The sequence below is a fragment of the Bos grunniens genome, chromosome 11 (genome assembly GCF_055505025.1).
Source record: "Bos grunniens cultivar Pamir isolate PY7600 chromosome 11, Bosgru_T2T1.0, whole genome shotgun sequence".
NCBI classification, from domain to species: Eukaryota; Metazoa; Chordata; class Mammalia; order Artiodactyla; family Bovidae; genus Bos; species Bos grunniens.
This window is the reverse complement of record NC_141175.1, coordinates 97,854,380-97,878,596: the sequence shown is the minus strand read 5'-3', so window position 1 is coordinate 97,878,596 and position 24,217 is coordinate 97,854,380. Positions and strand designations below refer to the sequence as shown.

Below are 24,217 nucleotides of genomic sequence, written 5' to 3'. Positions count from 1 at the left end.
ATGGTGAGGTTTTCTCCAATTTCCAATCAAGTAAATACCTGTAAGTTTTGTATGGCTATTGGCAATTTCTCATTCATTTTTATTTTGAAACCTTTATTTTCCATTTTGAAGTCAGTCTGTTGAGATAAAATTGCATGTGATGGGCCACTGTGTGCTTTTTGGGAGCTTAAGTTCTCTAGTTTTGCCCCAGAGTTGTTTAAGCCCCATCTTATGTGTCTTGGGTTTCCCAGTGGAGTATAAGACTTCCATGGATGCTCAGATTGTGGGATAGCCAGTTCTTATGTGTGTCCCCTGTTGAGCAGTTTGTTAATTACATGAGTGGGTTTTCCTGTAGGAACAAGCTGCATGGCATGAGATCTTGTTCCTGCAAATTTCTCAGTCATCTGAGAAGGCCATTGCCAGCCAGGAAGAGAGTCCCTTTTTGGAGCTCAGAAGCTCTCAGAAGATTTCCGTTTTATTTTGACAAACTCTATTAAGGTAACCAAGTCAAGGAAAAACAACAAGCCAGTCTTCCCCGCTAATCCACCTTGCCCAGTGTTTGAGCAGTCTTCTCAGTCTCTAAACTGAGGCTAACCACTCAGTATCCAAAATGAGTCTTCCCAGGGCTTTAACACTGAGGATCTCCTGCTTGAGCAAAATCTTCCCAGTGCCTTAACACTGAGGATATCCTACTCAGCACCTAAATTGAGAAAAGTCCTCCCAGTACTTTGAGGGTGTCCCACCCAATGTCTAAACTGAGAAACCCAGGTACCTCTTCTTGAAACCAAGTTTCAAAGATAACATTTTCCCCCAAATAAAACTCAAGGTCATCAACCAATACAGGACATCTGAGATCCAGGAAGATTCACTCAAATCTGTCTGGATTTCAAGGAGGCAGATGGACACAAGAGGCCTCTGCTGGTACCAAGGCTCCAGATTCTCGTAGAGTTCAGGTCAAGGATAGGAATCCATTCTGGATCCCTTTGTTGGTTGCCAAAACTGTCCATTTAAAAAATAATCACAACCTGGAAGTTGCAAGTTATGTTTTATTTGATGGGAATTTTTAGGACTTTGAGGCTTCCCTGGTGGCTCAGAGGTTAAAGCATCTGCCTGCAATGCGGGAGACCTGGGTTCGATCCCTGGATCAGGAAGATCCCCTGGAGAAGGAAATGGCAACCCACTCCAGTACTCTTGCCTGGAGAATCCCATGGGCGGAGGAGCCTGGTGGGCTACAGTCCATGGGGTCGCAAAGAGTCGGACACGACTGAGCGACTTCACTTTTACTTTAGGACTTCAAGTCCAGGAAACAGCATCGCAAGTAACCCTGAGAGAACTGCTCTCAGGAGGCAGGAGGAGGAGTCAAGTTATATAGAAGTTTGCAACAAGGGGCAAGTAGTCCGAACATCAAAAGACTATTGTTAATTAAAGAAAACCAGATATCTCAAGTAATTTAGTGCCTTTTTTTATGTGAGCAGATACAAGAGCCTGGGCTCACTGAAGTCATTTCTTTCATATATATCTCAGCTATCTGGGGCCAGTTTCTAATGCTTTTCACACACACACACTCCAGCTCTCAGTGCTCACCATGGGGAGTGGCTGAGGCTGCTGGATAGTAGGTATTGTTCTTTCTGGGTGGCCTGCAGGCTCAGAAATTCACATTTGGAGGGATGGAATTGCTGATGACTGTGACATACTTGTTTGTTGATATGGCAGGAAATATTCCATTTCTCACTACCCTTGTTTTGAGGGTTAAAGAAAATACTGCCAGTAAAGTCCTTGGCATTGTGTTCTTCTCTAAATAAAATCTAACTTCCAGTTCTGCTATTAACACTATCATTAATGTAATTATTAATACAGTGACCTACAGTAAACCTCCCCAATTATTAGCTGTTCTCATGTTATTATATTAGAAATTCTGAGCTTTTGCATTACACGCACATCAGAGGGAAAGCCTTATAACTAGCCACATCTCCCAAGGACCCTCTGAGAAAAAATATTCTTTCTCAAAATTCAAATAACATTTAAACGTCCAACTTACAATGACCCTCAAGTTGTGCCGTTGTAGGAAATCTCAGAATCTGTGGGCTAACACTGCGAAGGTTTGTTTCTTGTTCATGTTCCAGTCAGACTCAAATCCTTTGGTAACTGTCTTTCAAGCAGTAACTCAGAGACCCAGACAGCTTCCATCAAGAGATATGTATTTAAGAACTATGCTTAGAAGTAGCTTAACCTTTGTAGCTCTCACCTACTGATCCTAATTCTGGGATAAGTTTTGTCTCTCTCCGAGATAATTATACTTACATCTGTGAATCCATTTGTCATTTAGAATAGCTTAACTCAGTAGTAAAGAGTTCACTTGCCAATGCACGACACATGAGTTTGATCTTTGGGTCAGGAAGATCCAGTTGGAAAAAGTAATGGCAATCTACTCCAGTATTCTTGCCTAGGAAATCCCATGGACAGAGGAGCCTGGCTGGCTACACTCCATGGAACTGCAAAAAATTAAGACAAAAGTTAGCAACTAAACAAGTCTTATTAACCATCACAACTGTTCTCACATGAATGTACTAGTTGTTCTATTGATCCATGTCCCTGCATCAAAACTAAGCCTAAGTTTTTAAATCTGACAAGTACTATTGAGTGGTACAATCACCTTCTTTATTCTAGAAAATATACTCCTATTAATTCAGCCCAAGTTTGTATTTTTCTTTGGAGGGAGCAGTAAGCAATACTGAACTAAAATTGCCATACATGTTCAACAAATTCAGTTCCCTTTCATTATGTTCTTTTCCTTCTGAACAGGAATCTCCATTATGGAAAAATCCACAAGAAAAACATATCAAAAAGATTTGCTTTCTCTACTTTATCCACTAATAGATCACCTACTTATTCATGCAAGTAACTAGTCTGAGACAGGTAACCGTCAAGGCTTGACCAGCCCTGTTACTTCTTGAACTGACTACTCTCACTCATCTTCTTGCAGGTACCATATCTGCGTGACTGTGCTGATCTACTTCCTCCCCCTGCTGGTGATAGGTTATGCTTACACTGTCGTGGGCATCACACTGTGGGCCAGTGAGATCCCTGGGGACTCCTCTGACCGCTACCACGAGCAAGTCTCTGCCAAGCGCAAGGTGAGCAAAGGGCTAGCAGCACTTAACCCCCCCCCTCCCCGGCACAGGTGACAGACTGGTAAGCATGTGAGCCCCAGAGCCTCAGGAGTCCCGGAGGCAGTCCCTGGGTCCCCAGAACTGTAGAAAGGAGGGGAGGAAAGGGGAGGGGAGGAAGAAATCTTCCTTCAATGTGTTGTAACCTAGGCCTGCCTATACAGGCAAAAGCCTCCTCATTCTCACCCTAAAGCTAACAGAAAACTGTCAGTTCATAAAACACAAGCACACAGATTTACCCACAGAAGCATGAAGAGCTATTCAGCTCTCTTTAGTTATTACGATTTGACAAAATAATACTTTCATTTCATTCAAACGTTAAACAGCACTAAAAGAAACAAAACTATGGTGATTGGGAACAAACTGGGAATTGCCAGGATCAGTACTGGGGGAAGAATCTGCCTACAAAGCGATTGCATGAGTGAATTTCCTTGCGATAACGGAGCAGTTCTGTATCCTGATTACTGTGGATTTTTTTACTTATCTCTGCATATGATAAAATTTCATAGAACTATACACCAAAAAAGTGCATGTAAAAGCTGGCAAATTCCAAGTACAGCCTGTAGATTAGTTAATAGTACTGTACTAGCATCGGTTTCTTGATTTTGATGGTGTGGCATAGCTATGTAAGGTGGTATCACTGGGAGAAGCTTTGTCATGGGTATCTGAGAATTCTCTGTCCGATTTTTGCAACTTCCTGCAAGTCTTCAATTGCTTGAAAATTAAAAGTCAAAAAATATATTGAGTCTTACCATGAAAAGGCTCACTCCTTTCTAGGTCCTCTATTGAGTTCCCAAATGTTTATGCACTTATGCGCATGTGTGCACGCACACACACACACACACACACACACACACACACACACTCACCATGGTAACCACCGTTATTTGTTATTAATCCTTTCAGATATTGTAATGTATTTATAAGCCAAATAAACATATGTTCTTTTCTTTTTTACATAAATAGTAAATATGCACTTTTCTTCCCCTCATTCTTAAACTTAACAGTATCCACAAAATCTTCAAAACTCAATATAGAAACAGCTTTCTCATTCTTTTTTTCCCCTCTTTTAGTACCACCTTGCATAGTGTTTCATTGTGCAGATGCTAGATACCTTTGTTTTACTGAAATATAGTCGACTTACAATAGTATTTAGTTTCAGGTGTATTGCATAATGATTGGACATTTGCATCCATTATCACCACAATAATTCCAGTAACCCTCTGTCCCTCAGTTCAGTTCAGTTCAGTCGCTCAGTCGTGTCCGACTTTTTTCGACCCCTTGAATCGCAGCACGCCAGGCCTGCCTGTCCATCACCAACTCCCGGAGTTCACTCAAACTTAGTCCATCAAGTCAGTGATGCCATCCAGCCAATCATCCTCTGTCGTCCCCTTTTCCTCCTGCCCCCAATCCCTCCCAGCATCAGAGTCTTTTCCAATGAGTCAACTCTTCGCATGAGGTGGCCAAAGTACTGGAGTTTCAGCTTTAGCAGCATTCCTTCCAAAGAACACCCAGGGCTGATCTCCTTTAGAATGGACTGGTTGGACCTCCTTGCAGTCCAAGGGACTCTCAAGAGTCTTCTCCAACACCACAGTTCAAAAGCATCAATTCTTCGGCGCTCAGCCTTCTTCACAGTCCAACTCACACATCCATACATGACCACTGGAAAAACCATAGCCTTGACTAGACGGACCTTTGTTGGCAAAGTAAGGTCTCTGCTTTTCAATATGCTATCTAGATTGGTCATAACTTTCCTTCCAAGGAGTAAGCGTCTTTTAATTTCATGGCTGCAGTCACCATCTGCAGTGATTTTGGAGCCCAAAAAAATAAAGTCTGACACTGTTTCCACTGTTTCCCCATCTATTTCCCATGAAGTGATGGGACCGAATGCCATGATCTTCATTTTCTGAATGTTGAGCTTTCAGCCAACTTTTTCACTCTCCACTTTCACTTTCATCAAGAGGCTTTTTCGTTCCTCTTCACTTTCTGCCATAAGGGTGGTGTCACATGCATATATGAGGTTATTGATATTTCTCCCGGCAGTCTTGATTCCAGCTTGTGCTTCTTCCAGTCCAGCGTTTCTCATGATGTACTCTGCATAGAAGTTAAATAAGCAGGGTGACAATATACAGCCTTGACGTACTCCTTTTCCTATTTGGAACCAGTCTGTTGTTCCATGTCCCATTCTAACTGTTGCTTCCTGACCTGCATATAGGTTTCTCAAGAGGCAGGTCAGGTGGTCTGGTATTCCCATCTCTTTCAGAATTTTCCACAGTTTATTGTGATCCACAAAGTCAAAGGCTTTGGCATAGTCAATAAAGCAGAAATAGATGTTTTTCTGGAACTCTCTTGCTTTTTCTATGATCCAGCGGATGTTGGCAATTTGAACTCTGGTTCCTCTGTCTTTTCTAAAACCAGCTTGAACATCTGGAAGTTCACAGTTCATGTATTGCTGAAGCCTGGCTTGGAGAATTTTGAGCATTACTTCTGTATGTATTTTATACCCATTCCTCTATCAGGGGACACTTAGGTTGCTTTCATATCTTCGCCATTGTAATGTTGCTATAAACATTAGGGTGCATGAATCTTTTCAAAGTGTCTTTGTTTCCTTTGGATAAATACCCAGGAGTGGAGTCGCTGGATGCTATGTTCTATTTTCAATTTGTTAAGGAATCTTCATACTGGTTTCCAGCGCGGCTGCACGAGCTTCTGTTTCCACTAACAGCTTCTCCTTGCCAGCACTTGTTGTTGTCTTTGTGATATAGCCTTATGATACATGTGAGTGATATCTCATTGTGGTTTGGTTTGCAGTTCCCTATTGATTAGTGATGTTGGGAATCTTTACATGTGCCATTTGGCCACCTGTATATCTTCTTGGGGAAAAAAATCTATACAAGTCCCTGCTTATTTTTTAATGCAGTTGTATGGTTTTCTTGATGTTGAGTTATAAGAGTTCTTTGCATATTTTGGATATTAATCTCCTAACAGATATATTGTTTGCAAATATCTTCTTCAATTCAGTAGGCTGCCTTTTTGCTTTGTTTGTGGTTTCCCTCACTGTGCAAAAGCTTTTCACTTTGATGTAGTCCCACTTGCTTATTTTTGCTTTTGTTTCCCTTGCCTGAGGAGACAAATAAAAAACCAGCTAAGACCAGTGTCAAAAAGGGTGGTACTTATGGTTTCTTTTAGACGTTTTATGGTTTTGGGTCTTTTTCATTTAAGTTTTTCGTCTACTTTGAATTTATTTATTCCATCCACTTTGATTTTATGTCCAATCATTATGTGACAATGTGATCCAGTTTGATTATTTTGTATGCAGCAGTCAACTTTCCCAACATATTTTGTTGAAGAGGCTTTCTTTTCCCAGTTGTAGATTCTCGCCTCTGTTGTCATAGATTAATTGACCATATGAGTGTGGGTTTATTTCTGGGATCTCTATTCTATTCTACTGAGCTCTGTGTCTGCTTTGTGCCAGTACCATACTGTTTTGATCACTGTAGATTTTAGCATAGCTTTTTGAAATTAGGAGCATAATACCCTTAGCTTTGTTCTTCTTTCTTAAGATTGTTATATCTATTTGGAGTCTTTTGTGTGCCCATATAAATTTTAGAATTATTAGTTCTAGTTCTGTGAGATTGTCTTTGATATTTTGATAAGTTACATTGAGTCTGTATGTTGCCTTGAGTAGTATGGTCATTTTAACAATATTAATTCTTCCAATCTGTAAGTATGCTATATATTGGTCTATATTGATTTTTGTTTGTGTCTTCTTCAACTTATTTCATCAGTGTTTTATAGTTTTCCATGTACAATTCTTCTAGATCCTTGGTTCAGTTTATCCTTAAATATTTAAGTCTTTTTGATGCAATTGTAAATGGGATTCTTTTCTTAATTTCTCCTCTGATAGTTCATTAGTAGTATATAGAAATGCAACAAATCTGTGTGTTCTTTATCTACCTCTATTTAACTTTACACTCTATTCTGTTGTTCTTTTCTTTCTTTTTCTCACCATATGGTTGGTTTGTTCTGTCTTCGTTGTTTTTTCCCAGTTGGCACCTTGTTTTAGTCTGTTTTCCAGTTCGTGCTTTAGTGAGCTTTGTTCTTAACTGGTGGATATCATTTCTGGTTTCCTTTGTTCAGTGGGTCTATCTATTGTACATTTTTTTAATTATTGTTTTGGATTTGTTTGTGAGTGTATACGTATGTGTGTATATTCTATTATTTTAGTTATTATTTGCCTTATTTTGTAATTGCTATTGGTCTGGGGTGCATCTTTTGTTTCTCATTTCTGTATATTCATTTTAATCCCATTTAATACCATACCAAACCACCTCTGGAATCTCTATTCCCTGGAGAATCTCCAAACCCTGAGCCTTTGGAGTGGGAGCACTGACTCCAAGACACTAGACTATCAGTGAACTCCTAACCCTAGGGAGTATCAGATAGTGAGAACTACCACAAAAGCAACCACTTGTATATAGGACCCAGCATCACCCAACTGCCAGTAGCACCCTGGGCAAGATGCCTCATCCAAACAACAAACAAGACAAAAATACAAACCCAATCATCAGCAGACAGAATTACCACCTCACTCAGCCCTGCCCATCAGAAGGATAAAAAAAACTCACCCCCTTCCAAACGAATGCAAGCACAAGTCACACCCTACATGAAGCTTACACAAACCCCTGGACCAACTTTACAAGGGCAGAAACCAAAGGAAGGAAGAATTCAGCCTCAAAGCTTGGGAAAAGGAGACCTCAAACACAACAAGTTAAAAAAAAAGAAGAAAAAAGGCAGAGAAATACTGCACAAATGAAGGAACAACCTAGAAACACACAAGTCCAAATAAATGAAGAGGAAATAGGCAAACTATCAGAAAAGAATTCAGAATAATGATAGGAAAGATGATCCAAAACTTCGAAAACAGAATGTAGAGGATGCAAGAATCAATTAACAAACATATAGAAGAAATAAAGAATAAACATACGGAGACAAATAACACAATTACTGGAATTAACAATACTCTAGAAGGAATCAATAGCAGAATATCTGAGACAGAAGAACGGATAAGTGAGCTGGAAGATAGAATGGTGTAAAATAACTGCTAAAGAGCAGAATAAAGGAAAAAGAATGAAAAGAACTAAGGATAGTCTCAGGGACCTCTGGGACAATATTAAATGCACCAATATTCGAAAAAAAAAGAAGAGAAAAGAAAGAGTATGAGAAAATTTTTGAACAGATTAGAATTGAAAATTTCCCCAGCATGGGAAAAGAAATAGTCAATCAAGTCCCAGAAGCACAGAGTCCCATACAGGATAAACCCAAAGAGAAACATGCCAAAGACATATACTAATCAATCTAACAAAGATTAAAGACAAAGAAAGAATATTAAAAGCAGCAAGGGAAAAGCAACAAGTAACATACAAAGGAAACTCCATACATTTAACAGTTAATCTTTCAGAAGAAACTCTGTAGGCCAGAAGGGAATGACAGGATATATTTTAAATACTGAAAGTGAAAAATCTACAACCAAAATTACTCTAAGCAAGGATCTCATTCAAAATTGATAGAGAAATCAAAAGGTTTACAGACAAGCAAAAGTTAAGAGAATTTACTACCACCAAATCAGCTTTACAACAAATGTTAAAGGGACTTATATAGTCAGGAAATATAAGAGAAGAAAAAGATCTACAAAAACAAACCAAAAGCAATTAAGAAAATGGCAATTTGTTGTTCAGTTGCTCAGCCATGTCCAACTCTGTAATCCCATGGACTACAGCACACCAGGCTTCCCTGTCCTTCATCATTTCCCAGAGCTTGCTGAAAGTTGTGTCCACTGAGTCAGTGATGCCATCCAACCATCTCACTCTCTGTTGTCTCCTTCTCCTTCTGCCTTCAATTCTTCCCAGCATCAGGGTCTTTTCCAATGAGTTGTCTCTTCACATCAGGTGGCCAACGTATTGCAGTTTCAGCTTTAGCATCAGTCCTTCCAATGAATATCCAAGATTGATCTCCTTTAGGATTGATTGATTTGATCTCCTTGCAGTCCAAGGGACTCTCAAGAGTCTTCTCCAACACCACAGTTAAAAGCATCCATTCTTCAGCACTCAGCCTTCTTTATGGTCCAACTCTCACATCCATACATGACTACTGAAAAAGTCATAGCTTTGACTTTACAGACCTGTTGGCAAAGTAACGTCTCTGCTTTTTAATATGCTGTCTAGGTTTGTCATAGCTTTTCTTCCAAAGATCAAGTGTCTTTCAATTTCATGGTTGTGATCACCATCTGCAGTGACAAAAACAAACCCCAAACAATTAATAAAATGGCAATAGGAACATATATATCAATAATTACTTTAAATGTAAATCAATTAAATGTTCCAGCCAAATGACACAGGCTGGATGAATGGATACAAAAAAGAGACCCACATATATGCTGTCTACAAGCAACCCACTTCAGACCTAAAGATACATATAGCCTGAAAGTGAGAGGATGGAAAAATATATTCCTTGCAAATGGAAATCAAAAGAAAGCTGGAGTAACAACCATCATATAAGACAAAATAGACATTAAAATAACGAATATTACAAGAGATAAGAAAGAACACTACACAAAGATTCGAATATATTCAATACACTTCCTATGAAACTACCAAGGGTATTTTTCACAGAACTACAACAAATAATTAAGCAATCTGTATGGAAACACAAAAGAGCCCAAATAGCCAAAGCAGTCTTGAGAAAGAAGAATGGAGCTGGAGGAATCAACTTTCCTAACTTCAGATTATACTACAAAGCTACAGTCCTCAAGACACTATGGTACTGGCACAAAAACAGAAATATAGACCAAAGGAACAAGACAGAGAGCCCCGAGATAAATCCATGCACCTATGGGTACCTTATTTCTGACAAAGGAGGCAAGAATATACAATGGGGCAAAGATAACCTCTTCAATAAGTGGTGCTGTGAAAACTGGATAGCTACATGTAAAAGAATGAAATTAGAACACTTCCTAACAACATACACAAAGATAAACTCAAAATGGATTAAAGACCTAAATGTAAGACCAGAAACTATAAAACTCTTAGAGGAAAACATAGGCAGAACACTCATAGGCAAAACATAGCACAACACTCATTGACATAAATCAAAGCAAGATCCTTTATGACCCATCTCCTAGGGTAATGGAAATAAAAGAAAAAAGTGGGACCTAATTAGGCTTAAAAGCTTTTGCACAGCAAAGGAAACTATAAACAAGGTGAAAAGGCAACCCTCAGAGTGGGAGAAAATAATAGCAAATGAAACAACTTACAATGGATTATTCTCCAAAATATACAAGCAGCTCATACAAGTCAATACCAGAAAAACAAAAAACCCAATCAAAACAAGGGGGAAAGACCTAAACAGAAATTTCTCCAAAGAAGGCATACAAATGGCTAACAAACACATGAAAAGATGCTCAACATCACACATTCTTAGGGAACTTCGTATCAAAACTACAATGAGATATCACCTCACTCCAGTCAGAATGGCCATCGTCAAAAAGTCTACAAACAATAAATGCTGGAGAAGGTGTGGAAAGAAGGGAACCCTCTTGCACTGTAGACTGATACAGCCACTATGGAAAACAGTATGGAGATTTCTTTAAAAAACTAGAAAACATAAAACATAAAACCTATGACTCAGCAATCCCACTCCTAGGCATATACCCCTGAGGAAACCAAAACCAAAAAAGATACACAAACCCCAATGCTCATTGCAGCACTATTTACAATAGCTAAAACATGGAAGCAACCTAGATGTCCATCAACAGATGAATGGATAAAGAAGTTTTATAAAGTTGTACCACAACTTCTTTATATATATATATATATATATATATATACACATACACATATACAATGGAATATTACTCAGCCATAAAAAAGAACTCATTTAAGTCAGTTCTAATAGGTAGATGAAACTAGATCCTATTTATACACAGGGAACTAAGTCAGAAAGAGAAAGATAAATATTGTACACTAACACATATATATGGAATCTAAAAAGATGGTATTGATGAATTTATATGCAGGGCAGCAGTAGAGAGACAGACATAGAGAACAGACTTATGGACACAGTGTAGGGGGCATGTGGAAGGGGAGAGTGAGATGTATGGAGAGAGTAGCATGGAAATACATACGCTATGCATATGTACTCCAGGACTTCACTCAGACTTCAAGCAACTTTATTCTGCTGCTGCTGCTGCTAAGTCGCTTCAGTCGTGTCCAACTCTGTGCGACCCCATAGACGGCAGCCCACCAGGCTCCCCCGTCCCTGGGATTCTTCAGGCAAGAACACTGGAGTGGCTTGCCATTTCCTTCTCCAATGCATGAAAGTGAAAAGTCAAAGTGAATTTGCTCAGTCGTGTCCGACTCTTAGCGACCCCATGGACTGCAGCCTAACAGGCTCCTCCGTCCATGGGATTTTCCAAGCAAGAGTACTGGAGTGGGGTGCCATTGCCTTCTCCGACATACGCTAACATATGCAAAATAGATAGCCAATGGGAATTTGCTGAATGACTCAGGGAACTCAAACAGGGGCTGTGTAACAACCTAGAGGGGTGGGATGGGGAGAGAGACAGGAGGGAGGTTCAAGAGAGTGGGGACTTATGGATAACTATGGCTGATTCATGCTGATATTTGGCAGAAAGCAACAATTCTGTAAAACAATTATTCTCCAATTAAAAAATAAATTTAAAAAATACCACACACACACAAAAAAAGACCTAAATGTTAGACTAGGCACTATAAAACTCCTAGAGGAAAACAGGCAGAACACTCTCTGATATAAATCACAGCAATATCTTTTTCAATCCATCTCCCAAAATAATGGAAACAAAAACAAAAATAAACAAATGGGACTAACTTAAATTCAAAAGCTTCTGCACAGCAAAGGAAACAATAAGCAAAACAAAAAGACAAACCACAGATTAGGAGAAAATATTTGCCAGTGATGTGACCAACAAGGGATTAGTCTTCAATATTTACAAACAACTCATAATGCTTAACAGCATCAAAACTAGCAACCCAATCAAAAAATGGGCAGAAGACCTGAATAGACATTTCTCCAAACAAGACATATAGATGGCCAAGAGACACATGAAAAGATGTTCAACATTGCTAAGTATTCAGTTCAGTTCAGTTCAGTCACTCAGTCGTGTCCGACTCTCTGCGACCCGGTGAATCACAGCACTCCAGGCCTCCCTGTCCATCACCAACTCTGGGAGTTCACTCAGACTCACGTCCATCGAGTCAGTGATGCCATCCAGCCATCTCATCCTCTGTTGTCCCCTTCTCCTCCTGCCCCCAATCCCTCCCAGCATCAGAGTCTTTTCCAATGAGTCAACTCTTCACATGAGGTGGCCAAAGTACTGGAGTTTCAGCTTCAGCATTATTCCCTCCAAAGAAATCCCAGGGCTGATCTCCTGTAAATCAAAACTACAATGAGATATCACTTCATACCAACTAGAACGGCTATCATCAAAAAAAAAATCCACAAACAATAAATGCTGGAAAGAGTGTGGAGAGAAAGGAACCCTCCTACAATGTTGTTTTGAATGTAAATTGGTACAGCCACTATGGAGAACGGTATGGAATTCCTTCGGTTCAGTTCAGTTCAGTTTAGTTGCTCAGTCACGTCTGACTCTTTGCGACCCCATGGACTGCAGCATGCCAGGCCTCCCTGTCCATCACCAACTCCTGGAGTTTACCCAAACTCATGTCCATTGAGTCAGTGATGCCATCCAACCATCTCACTCTCTGTCATCCCCTTCTCCTCCTGCCTTCAATCTTTCCCAACATCAGGGTCTTTTCAAATGAGTCAGCTCTTCACATCAGGTGGCCAAAGTCTTGGAGTTTCAGCTTCAGCATCAGTCCTTCCAATGAATATTCAATTCCTTTAGGATTGATTGGTTTGATCTCCTAGCAGTCCAAGAGACTCTCAAGAGTCTTCTCCAACACCACAGTTCAAAAGCATCAATTCTTCGGCACTCAGCTTCCCTTATAGTCCAACTCTCATATCCATACATGACTACTGGAAAAACCATAGCCTTGACTAGATGGACCTTTGTTGGCAAAGTAATGTCTGTTTTTGAATATGCCATCTAGTTTGGTCATAACTTCCCTTCCAAGGAGTAAGCATCTTTTAATTTCATGGCTGCAGTCACCATCTGCAGTGATTTTGGGGCCCCCCCAAAAAATAAAGTCCGCCACTGTTTCCACTGTTTCCCCATCTATTTGCCATGAAGTGATGGGACCAGATGCCATGATCTTCATTTTTTGAATGTCGAGTTTTAAGCCAGCTTAAATGTTGCGTGTTTATTTCTCTGTGCCTATTTCTATATATCAGGTAAACTGATTACATGTTCTGACCTTGGAGAAGTGGCTTTATGTTGGAGCTGTCCGGCGGGACCCAGCAGCACACTCCTGTCTGGTCAGCTCTATGCTCTAAGGGTGCCCCCTGTGTGTGCTCTGTGTGCCCTTCTGCTGCGGTGGATCTGACTACTGTGGGCATGCCTGTAGGTGAGGCTCCCAGCCCAGTTCACTGCCAGACCTGCCTTGTGTGGTGGCTATTGGCCACTAGTGCACAGGGATAGGTTCTAGGGCATGTGGCTACGGGCCAATGAGGCCTCTGGGGCCGGCATCAGCCCACTGGTGTGTGGGTAAGCTCCCAGATCTGATAAGTTAAAAGGAGAACTCCAAAATGACATTTGCCAAAACCAATGTCCTCAATGTAGAATGAACTCCCTAAAATGGCTGCGACCAGTATTTTCATCCCAGAGGTGGTCCCAATTGCCTGCTGCCTCTCCCGGAAACTCTTCAAGGTCAGCAGGTAGGTCTGACTCAGGCTCTCTTAGGAACAGAATCTCTGTTTCCTACGATCTTCTCGCACTCCTGTGTATAAGCCCTGGTGGCTTTCAAAGTCAGAGAGTCTTGGGTGTTGTCTTCCCAGTCCAGGACCCACCAGGAACCCAGCGTGGGGCTCAGGCCTCTTATTCCTCGGGGGGAACTGTGCAATTGTGATTATCCTTCCGTTTGTGGTTTACCTTCCCCAGGGTATGGATCTTCACTACATTGCATCTCTATTCCTCCTACCCATCTCATTGTGATTCCTTCTGTATATCTTTAGTTGTAGAAAATCTTTCCTGCTAGTCTTCAGCTTCTCCCATATGTAGTCGCTTTGTACCTAGTTGTAATTCTGCTGTGCCCATGTGAGGGGATGAACTCACTGCCTTCCTATTCTACTATGTTGGCCACACATCTTCTAGGTCATTCTTTCTCTTAAGATGTCTTGGGAATGAAAAGGAATGGATTATATCACCCTATATTCATAAAGCCATTTTATGAATATTCCCTTTAAACATCTGACAGTCCCTTGCTGCAGCTATCCAAATCCTACCCATTCTCTTTCCTTCCCCCAGAGTCTTCAAGTCTAGCAGCCTACTCTGACTCATGGCCCTTTTCCTTCTGCTGCTTTCTCCCCATTCCGGGATCTTTTCCTCCTGAACACCCTTTGCTCATTAATCTGGTCTCCCTTGGCTTCTCCAGCCATTTCCCAGAAGTATGATATGATATTCTCAAACATGAACGCACATGAGAATAATCAGAAGGGCTTCTCGAACACTGAATTCTGAGTTCCACATTCAAAGTTTCTGATTCAGATAGACTGGAATGCAGTCTAAGGACTTTTGCATTCCTGACAACTTCTCAAGTGATATTTATGTTCCTTGTCCTGGGGCCACTCTTGGGAATCACTGATACAACCAAAGTCCTTTGGTGCCACATATAAGTGGTCCTTCCTCCACCTTGAAAGGTGTTACTATATCATTAGTTACTTTATATCACATAGCACACTGTGCATAGTAAGTGGGCAGGATAAGAGAGAAAATAACCATTATAAAGGGAAGATGTGCTGCTAGTCTTACCTGTCTCACTCTCTTGCCAGGTGGTTAAGATGATGATCGTTGTTGTATGCACCTTTGCCATCTGCTGGTTGCCCTTCCACATCTTCTTCCTCTTGCCTTACATCAACCCTGATCTCTACCTGGAGAAGTTTATTCAGCAGGTTTACCTGGCCATCATGTGGCTGGCCATGAGCTCTACCATGTACAACCCCATCATCTACTGCTGTCTCAACGACAGGTAAGACCTCATCCCCCATACTCTCTCCAGGACAAGACCCTACTAATCCCTCTGTTGAATCCCTGCTGACTGAACCACGTGATGATTAGTTTTCTATAGTCTGCACCACTCACTTGTCTCTCACAGCTGGCTCTGCTCAATTAGGTTGGCTGCTTGGGGACTACAAAGACAAATGGTCTTGTCAGCATGCAGGAATAGGAGCCACGAGAAGATTTTTTTTTCCTTTCCAAGGGGAGCCAGAAACACATACCCATATTTGAAATCTTCAGACTTTTAAGCACTAGTTACCCAGCATTGGAGGGTCGGGTGCAGGGCAGATAAAAACTCTCTGTGATTAATATACATAAATCAGGTTGCCAGCTGGATCAAGTTCACAAATTTGTTCAATCTGCTCTAAGGATTCCATTCACAGAGAGTTGTGCATGCAGAAAGAGACAAAGAATCAGAGAGAGAAAGAGTCAGAGAATGAATGAGTCAGAAAGTGAGAGAGAACAAGAGAGAGAGAGATTGATGCCATTTGAATGTTATCTACCACATGGCATTTTTTTCCCTTCTCTGATCTCTCATTTTCCTCTTCCCAGCCCATCTGGGCAGGGACTTCCCTGGCAGTCCAGTGGTTAAGACCTCACTTTCCAATGCAGCAGGGGTGGGGTGGGTTCAATTCCAGGTCGGGGAGCTAAGATCCTACATGCCTTGCAGTCGGAAAACCAAAACAAAATCAATATTGTAACAAATTCAATAGACTTTAAAAATTGTCCACATCAAAAAAAAAATCTTAAAAAAATTTTTTTAGGTAGCTTTGTCCAGTTTCTTCCAGCACTTCTAGCAGGACAGGGTAAGCAAAAAGAAGTCAGAGCCTCAAAGGCCTGCCTTTGTTTGGCCACAGGGGCCAGGAGAGCCTGCCCTGAAGTGGAAGCCAACTTCAGACAAGTAAGAAAAGAAAGAACCCTCAGGAATGGTGATCAGCAATAAGGAATCCACCATAGAGTGCAGAGTCTCCAAAAGGGAGAGCTGTGGGAAGCTGTGGTGGCAGTTCAGTTATCTGGAGCACCACCGCAGCCTCTGTGTGAAGAAGGGAGACAGGAGAAGGAGGGGGAGGGATAAAAGATTTGTTACATTTATAGCCAACAGTTATCAGCCTATAAGGAGCCTCCCATGAATGAGACACTCAGGGGCTGTGACTTTGAAGACAGGTATTCCCTGGGACTTGTCCAAATGGTCTTTGTTTAACTCACAGATGTATCTTTCTTCTAAGAGCCTCACAACCTGCCTAAACATTTCTAGGTTAAATCTCTCAGCACATCTTTTAAGTAAAAGCTGATTCTTCCTGCTCAAAACACAGGGAAACTGAGGCACACTGAAGGGTCACGATTGGTAGAAAGTCAGTGGGCTACTTGAGGGAAAGGACTGGGTCTTGACACTGTATTGTGCACGTGATGAACGCTCGGTGAATGTTTTTACTGATGCCGAGCTGACCCAGAGCCGGTGGAGGCAGCATATTTCAACTGCCACCCTCAGTACAGACTTGCGTTTCACATGAACTTGGGTTCTAATCCTGGAGTTGACCTTGATGACTGACCTTTGAATCTTTTGCCCTTAGCATCTCCAGTTATCAATTAATTAAAAAAATAAGAAGACAGAGTCTCATTTGGGTATACCCTCATATTAAACAGCTTCTGCAATGGTGGGAACACCCCTGATAGCAGGCCATACGCAAGCGTTACTTGTCCATCCACTCTCTTTCCAGGTTCCGTCTGGGCTTCAAGCATGCCTTTCGGTGCTGCCCTTTCATCAGTACTGGTGACCATGAAGGGTTCGAAATGAAATCCACTAGGTACCTCCAGACCCAAGGCAGCATCTATAAAGTCAGCCGCCTGGAGACCACTGTCTCCACAGTGGTGGGGGCCCATGACGAAGACCTGGAGGAAGGCCCCAAGGCCGTGCCCTCGTCCCTGCACCAGATCTCCAATGACCCCTCTCACAGCGACTCTAAGACCACAATGGAGAGCTTCAGCTTCTACTCCAACATGCTCTCCTAGACCACGGGGCTTTCAGCAGGCACGGCCACCTCTATCTTTGTCTTGTTTCACTTCATGCATGGATAAATCTTTAGTATAAAATCCATAAGAAACACCCTTGGGGCTTGTGAAAGTCTGAGAATAGTTTGAGTAAAACATTCCATTCTGGAGTTAAAAACCTACATTCTTCTATATCTCTGTCACACACACGCTGCGTGACCCCAAAAAATCATTGACTTCTCTGAGCCTGTACAATGAGAAGGTTAAACTTGATTTTCTCTACAATCCATTCCAAGATTCTAGAATTAATTTCAATTGCATGTGCTCATTTCAGGGTGATTCCTGCAGTGCAGAAACAAATCAAACTGATCTGAAGTAAGACCCTGTCTTACTTCAATAAAGGTGTTCTCAGTCTTGCTTAGATTATTTTCCTTTAGCTGGTGGCTCACACTGCATCAGCCTCTGCTTGATAATGTAAACAAAAAGAGAAACCAGCTAAAATCTGAATGAAAGATTTAACCTTCTCTTCTAAGCACCAATGAAAATAAGGTATACTTCTGAAGCCCCTTTTGGCATCTCAGTAAATCAATGTATCATGGGATTGAGAGTTTCAGATTCATTTGTATTATGTCCCCATTGACTCTCCTGAGCCACCAATGCAAATAGAATATGTCCACTGATACTAGTTAATGTCTGTTATGAACCAAGACTCAGGAGAACTGTGCAACACTTAATCTGATCCTCTCTTTCCTTATTTGTAAAACTAAAAGGCTGAATGACATCATCTAGTTGTCCCTTCAAATTTTAACATTCATCGGTTCAATGATTGTATGTGTTTTTTGTTTGTTAAACCCAAAATGGAATAATAGGAGCAGTAAGTCTAGTGACTTAATGCCCAGCTCTTTGAGATGTAGCAACTGCTAAGACCATGTATTAATATCCACATATGACATTCTCTGATTTGTCCTGGAACTGTGAGTACTCTCCTTCTCCTGAAAGATTTTTGCCTTTGACAGAGCAGAGGACTTTGTGTCAAGACTTGCATCTCTCTATCAGGCCTTAGCAGGCTAGGTCTCACAGCTAGAGAATACCACTGGGAAAGACAAACACGTGGGCTCCCTGCTCTGGCCTTTTGGTTATCTTAAGGCAGGGGCACTCATGCAGATTTTTCTTTATACTAGCATTAGGCATGTGCTCAGATGCTCAATGACTGAGGAGGCTGTGCCCTGCAACCACATTTGAGGGAAGAGGCCACCTTACATCTCTCTTTAGGCTCTGAATCTCCCCTTCCTGCCACTGGCTTTGCTGACCTCCTGCCTAAAAGAGGTAGAATGATCAATAAACCCTAAAGAAGAAGAGTCGGTCAACAAAGAGTCATGAACCAGGAGAACTTCGTGTCCTAACACAGTTTTGGGGTCACAGCAGGTGAGCATGTAATTTCTTTCTGTCTCCAGATCTGTGCTTTGACCAGATGTGGCTGAAAGCAGAGACAACATGTAACCATATAAATGCCTTCCTCATGGTTTGAAGAATGCATGCACAAGTCCTGCGTCCATCGTGTTGAAGGAGAACAGTGGTGCACATCAGGTTTACAGCCCTTACCAGCTGTGCTGGCCCTAGCCCTGCTAGGGCATTGGCAGGCCAGGAAGAAGCTGTATAGCAATAGTAGAAGCCAGAAGGACCTGACAGCCACATTCGCCAAAGCAGAACAAGGAGGATTAAACTAAGGAAACCAGCTCAGTGTAAACATGTGGATGGAATACTTAATTTAGGGGCAACAAAAGTCAGTGCCCAAAACATTTTAGTCATACTTCTAATAAAGAATCAGGCCATGTATGGATTATTCACGTCAGAGGGATGTAAAGAACTGGCATGATTATGAGAAGTACCCAAGAAGAAAATGCTAAGGAGTAGGGGGACTTTCTCTCTATGGAAGAGGTTAGAGTTGAATTTAACAAGGACTGTTGAACACTTAATCTGGACTTGGCCCTGAGCTGGGGACACACAGCTTCTTCTGTTCTTGAGAAAGCCTATCAGACAGGCCATTGCTAACTCACCAGTCTTAGTTGGTCTAGGCTGCCCAGCAGGCATGGAGGCAGTTGAGAAGCAGATTCTCCACAGGATTCTAAAGACCCACACTCAACATATATAATGGGGTCAAAGTCAAAGCCCTTAAGATAGCCTTTTGCAATGGAAGCTCTTTGAGATAATTCCAAAGAGAGCATCAGCCAATCTAGAGGAACTGAAGGGATGTGGTTGGACAGCATCATCGCTGCACATTGTAGGAGGGGGCAGTGTCAAATATGGCAGAACGTTTCCTCTGAGAGAGAGAGCCCATCAAGCCTTCCCCTGACCCACCCTCCAACACCCACTTACCTGATAAAAGTGCTGTCTTCTCCCCTGTGAGGAACACCATGATTTGTACTGTGCGTGGGTCTCACTCTTATAGAAATGTGTCACCCTGCGTTTATCTCCTAAGTGGTTTTCCTTGATATTCTGTTCAGTAGGGATAAAATAGAAGGCATCATTGGGCCATCTTTGTTATGTTACTTCCAAAATGTGGGATCCAATTGCTGTCCGTGAGCTATTTATACTGTGCCAATTCCTCCTTGTTCTTTCACAGACAGAAATTAATGTATATCATAGACACACAGTAGAACCATAGCAACTGAGGGATGGGGAGGAAGACTAAATGGGAAGAACTAAAAGACAAGAGTTCTTATCTTCCTCACCTCCCACTAAAGCACTGGGACATAGTGGAATTTCCTTTTTCTCAGAAAGGCTAGGTGGAACCCTGGGAAAAGGGGACTTGGGAGCTAAACTTATTGACCTGGCTTTCAGGAAGAACCATGTAAGCAAAGACAGGTAGTTCTTAAGGTTTCTATACTATCCAACCTGGGATCCTGGAAAAATCTCCATACAGAAATAAAGTATGTTTTTGACTACTTCTTGCCTCTGTCTCATCTCTAGGGAAACTAAGCACCGTATAAGATACTGAATGGGGTGGTCCTACGAACCCTAACAAATGGCATAGACAAAAGAATGGAGCCCAACACCCAGCAAACTCCTACCTTTGTGACAAAATGGGTTGGCAAGATGTGGGAACGATTTCTGGGTGGGGATCTGGGAAGGTAGTATGGGATTGTGTGAAGTGACCAACAGAGTCGCCTATGAGTAGAATTGTGTCAGTTCAGGTCTTCCCAGAAGCAGACACCAGGACAGAGTTGGAAGTGCAAGAGACTTGTTAGGGAACACTTGGAAAAGATAAGGGGTGAGGAGGACAGGTTGGAGGGGCCTTGAGACTGTGGAAATCTGATGCCTGGGAAAAAGATGGAGGGAGATTGAGCAGGAGGAGCTTCCATATGAGGTACAGCCCTGGGAAAGTCTCAACTGGCCCACCAGCTTGCATGCAAAGGGTGCCCCACACTAGCAGAAATGGCCAGGCCTCAAACCCCCAACAGACTCTCACTGACTGGGAGCTATCTAGGGAGAGAGTAGTCTGGGCTTGAACACTATGGTGGGTCCTGAAGGTACTGCAGCTAGAGGCAGGCAGCTGACTACACTCCCATGGCCAGCTCTCTCCTGAAGAGAGATCTGTGCCATCACTCCCACAGCCACCACCAGAGCTTTGGTCCAGCCCTCTGTGTTTGAAAACATGTCAGGAAGCCCTTGGCAGTATTAGAAACATCAGTGGTTAATTTCTGTGAGCCCTGGCAACCTGGAAGAGAGCCCAGGAAGCAGGGGCCACCCTGTACTGCCTCATCCCTCAGGCATGCCCCCTCAAAAGAGTGATGAGCAGCTGGTGGAAGACTTGCAGTGATAGAGACTGTAAGGCTTTACGAGAGTGAATTTTGAGGAAAATCTAGACACCTATGCAACATGGGGAGTATCAGAAACAAATAAATAATAAGGATGTTCATGTTAAAACTAAGATGACTTAAATTGAGGTGCCTGGATAAGCTTCAAGGAATCCACAAATTCCCTTCAAGTTCCCCACAAATCATATGTAAAACATTGTGTGTGTGTGTGTGTGTGTGTGTATAATAAAGGGTGCAAAACCTGAATCATCTCAGAAGAAATCATTCTCCCTCCTCTCTCCAGAGAAAGAGAGAAAATAAACTGTTTACAAGAGAGGGAACAGGAGCCCCGAGGCCTTCAGAACACAGAGGTAGGGGAGCCCCGGGAGATCCAGAATGGCTGCCAGGAAACTTGAAACAACTTTGGAACAAAACCATAATTCACTTCAGGCACCCAGATGAGTTAAAGTTGTAGAACATCTTTAAAGATGTTTGTGACAGTAAAAGCACCCAATTCAGGATTAAGGGCTGGGCTTACTCTTCATTGGAGAGATGAATATTTGTTAGCTGAAGAAAATACAAAGCTTAATTATAGGTCAAGAAATAATATCAGCTGTGGAGTATGGACATTCTTGCAGAAATTCAAAGACATTTTCATTTAGTCCTGTGTAGGCACATGGCCTCATACACCATGAAGGTGACTTAAGAGCCATTCTGGCTTTGGTAATTCTCCCTGCATAGCTGCATCAGATCCTTTTCATGAGTAAATGGATCTTCCCAGCTCTGAAACCCAAGAAGGGGTTTCAGTCAAGTCCTCAAACAGAGGCAGGCAAGGTGGAGACACATCAAAAATGTTCTTCTCCATCTTCAAAGGTGAAGGGAAGGGGCTTCCCTGCTGGCTCCACAGAAAAGAATCCACCTGCCAATGCAAGAGACACAGGTTTGATCCCTGGTCTGGGAAGATCCCACATGCTGCAACTTCTGAAGTCTGCAACAACAGAAGCCACCACAATGAGAAGCTGCGCACCTGAACTAGAGAGAAGCCCAAGAAGCAGCAGAGACCCCGCAGGGACAAAAATAAGTTAAAAAGTGAAGGGAGAATCTGACTGCAGAAACTGCTTTCCTGAATCCCATAGGCAATGCTCTGAAATGCCCTCATTAAGCAGCAGTTAGGAAAACAGGGAGGAAGAGAAATGAGGCCATGTACGTGCGTGCTAAGTTGCTTCATTCATGTGTGACTCTCAAAGAGGAAGATTTCCTCCTCCAGGAGATCTTCCCAACCCAGGGATCTAACCCATGTCTCTTACGTTTCCTGAACTGGCAGATGGATTCTTTACCACTAGCACCACCTGGGATCAATACAAAGTGATTGTGATCTTTGGTTCTTTCTCAAGCAGTGCAGTTAGGAAAAAAGGCTGCTAATTAGAAATGTGACCTCCTGTATCAGCAATAGCAATGACATGAGCCCCACTGTGGTTGCTGCCCTGACCCTGCCTTTCTCTGCTGGCACGTTAGCAGCATCTATTCCACTAGCTTCAGAGATTTTCACACTGACAGATTCTAAGCCAAGTCCTCTGCATTCTGTGCATGTGTCCTTTGTCTCTTTCCTCTTCTTTTTATGTCCAGTTTCCTTTTGTTCTCCATTCTTTATTCCAACATTATTTTTATCCCTAGAAACTCTCTCCTCCTAACACACACCCTGCTGAAATCTCTAAGTTTTAATCCCACTACTCTGGATGCCTTCTTAGTACACCCTTTAATAAAGAGAGTGAGGCATAATAGTGAAACCCCACCATCCCTAACAAATTTCCTTTCCCATCTCAAGTTCGCTCTTGCTCCCTCATGTACCTGCTCATCCACTCTTTTCTTTAATCCCCTTCCCAACTTCACTGCCCACTCACCCATTTTCCGAAACTAAGAGGACTTTCAGAGCAGGGCTCCTGAGTTAGTGCGAAAACGCAAAAGAAACAGCTGCAGCAAGAAATCCAGACACTAGATTGGGCTGAGAGAATAGCAGGCTCCAGAGGGACTCCAGGATCCAGTACTGTCATCTCCTAACCATGCCAGTATATAAATTTAAAGAACAATGTTAGCACATGAAGAGGCCATGGGACAGAGTGGAGGAAGTAAGGTAAGGCAGTGCGTGCTCACTGCTCACAAAGCTCTTTCTGGATCTGGTCGTGCTCCTCTGCCCATTTCCTCATTGAAAAGGGACTCACTGACCCATACCCACCTGGAGAAGTACCTGTTTTGGCAGAAGTGTCCTATGGGACAGCAACTATTCCTCCAAGATGGCAGCCACCTGGGCTGGTCCAGACAGTCAAAAAAAAAAAAAAAAAAAGATTCTCTTATGGGTGATTATGAACATGATTCTGTGTTGACCTCAAGAATTTGGGGACAAGCCAAACACTATCTCACAAAGAGAGGTAGAACTTTTCTGCTAATTTTATACCTACAAGAATTTGACAGCTGATGGGGGAAGGATGAGAGGAAAGAATAGTCAGGAGTTTGGGATGGACATGTACACACTGCTATATTTAAAATGAATAGCCAATAAGGTCTATTGTTTAGAACATGGAATTTTGCTCAAATGTTATGTGGCAGCATGGGAGAGGCATTTAGGGGAGAATGGATATATGTGCATGTATGGCTGAGTCCCTTTGCTGTTCACCTGAAACTATCCCAACATTGTTAACCAACTATACCACTATACAAAATAAAAAGTTTAAAAAAAAAAAGGATTTGATAGCAGATGATTCAACTTCATCCACTGGAGATTTGTCATGATATAGCAGGCACTCTGTGAGGGAGAGGAGGGTTGGAAACGTAAATTTCAATAGCACATGGTGTCCACCCTCAATAAATTCACAGTCCAGAGGGGTAGACAGATGTTCATCATAGTCCAGGGGGAGGAATGTAAAAACAGAGATGCTAGAAAGAATTCTTGATGTCTCACCACACAAAATGTTGTAAAAAGATAACAAAATCTTAAGTCCAATGTTTTCCTCAATGGCAATGCACATATAGTCACTCACAGAAATGTTTTCCCATTGATTTATTTATATTTATATTTA

At 42.0% G+C, this 24,217-nt stretch overlaps 1 protein-coding gene and 1 long non-coding RNA gene across 2 annotated transcripts in view; one reads left to right on the top strand and one right to left on the bottom strand.

The window, feature by feature from the left end:
• Nucleotides 1-20,291, top strand: part of TACR1 (tachykinin receptor 1) — a 178,978-nt gene extending 158,687 nt beyond the window's left edge. The window contains exons 4-6 of the mRNA XM_086327761.1: nucleotides 2,963-3,113; nucleotides 15,132-15,328; nucleotides 17,076-20,291. Coding sequence (XP_086183887.1) covers nucleotides 2,963-3,113; nucleotides 15,132-15,328; nucleotides 17,076-17,367 — 640 coding nt within the window. The 3' untranslated portion in view covers nucleotides 17,368-20,291. The remainder of the gene's footprint in view (nucleotides 1-2,962; nucleotides 3,114-15,131; nucleotides 15,329-17,075) is intronic.
• On the bottom strand, nucleotides 8,628-15,133 carry LOC147363651 (uncharacterized). The gene is made up of 2 exons (XR_015137346.1): nucleotides 12,430-15,133; nucleotides 8,628-9,432 (listed from the first exon to the last, which is right to left on the bottom strand). It is a non-coding gene; the product is annotated as an uncharacterized LOC147363651 (long non-coding RNA).
• Nucleotides 20,292-24,217: the final 3,926 nt, after the last annotated feature.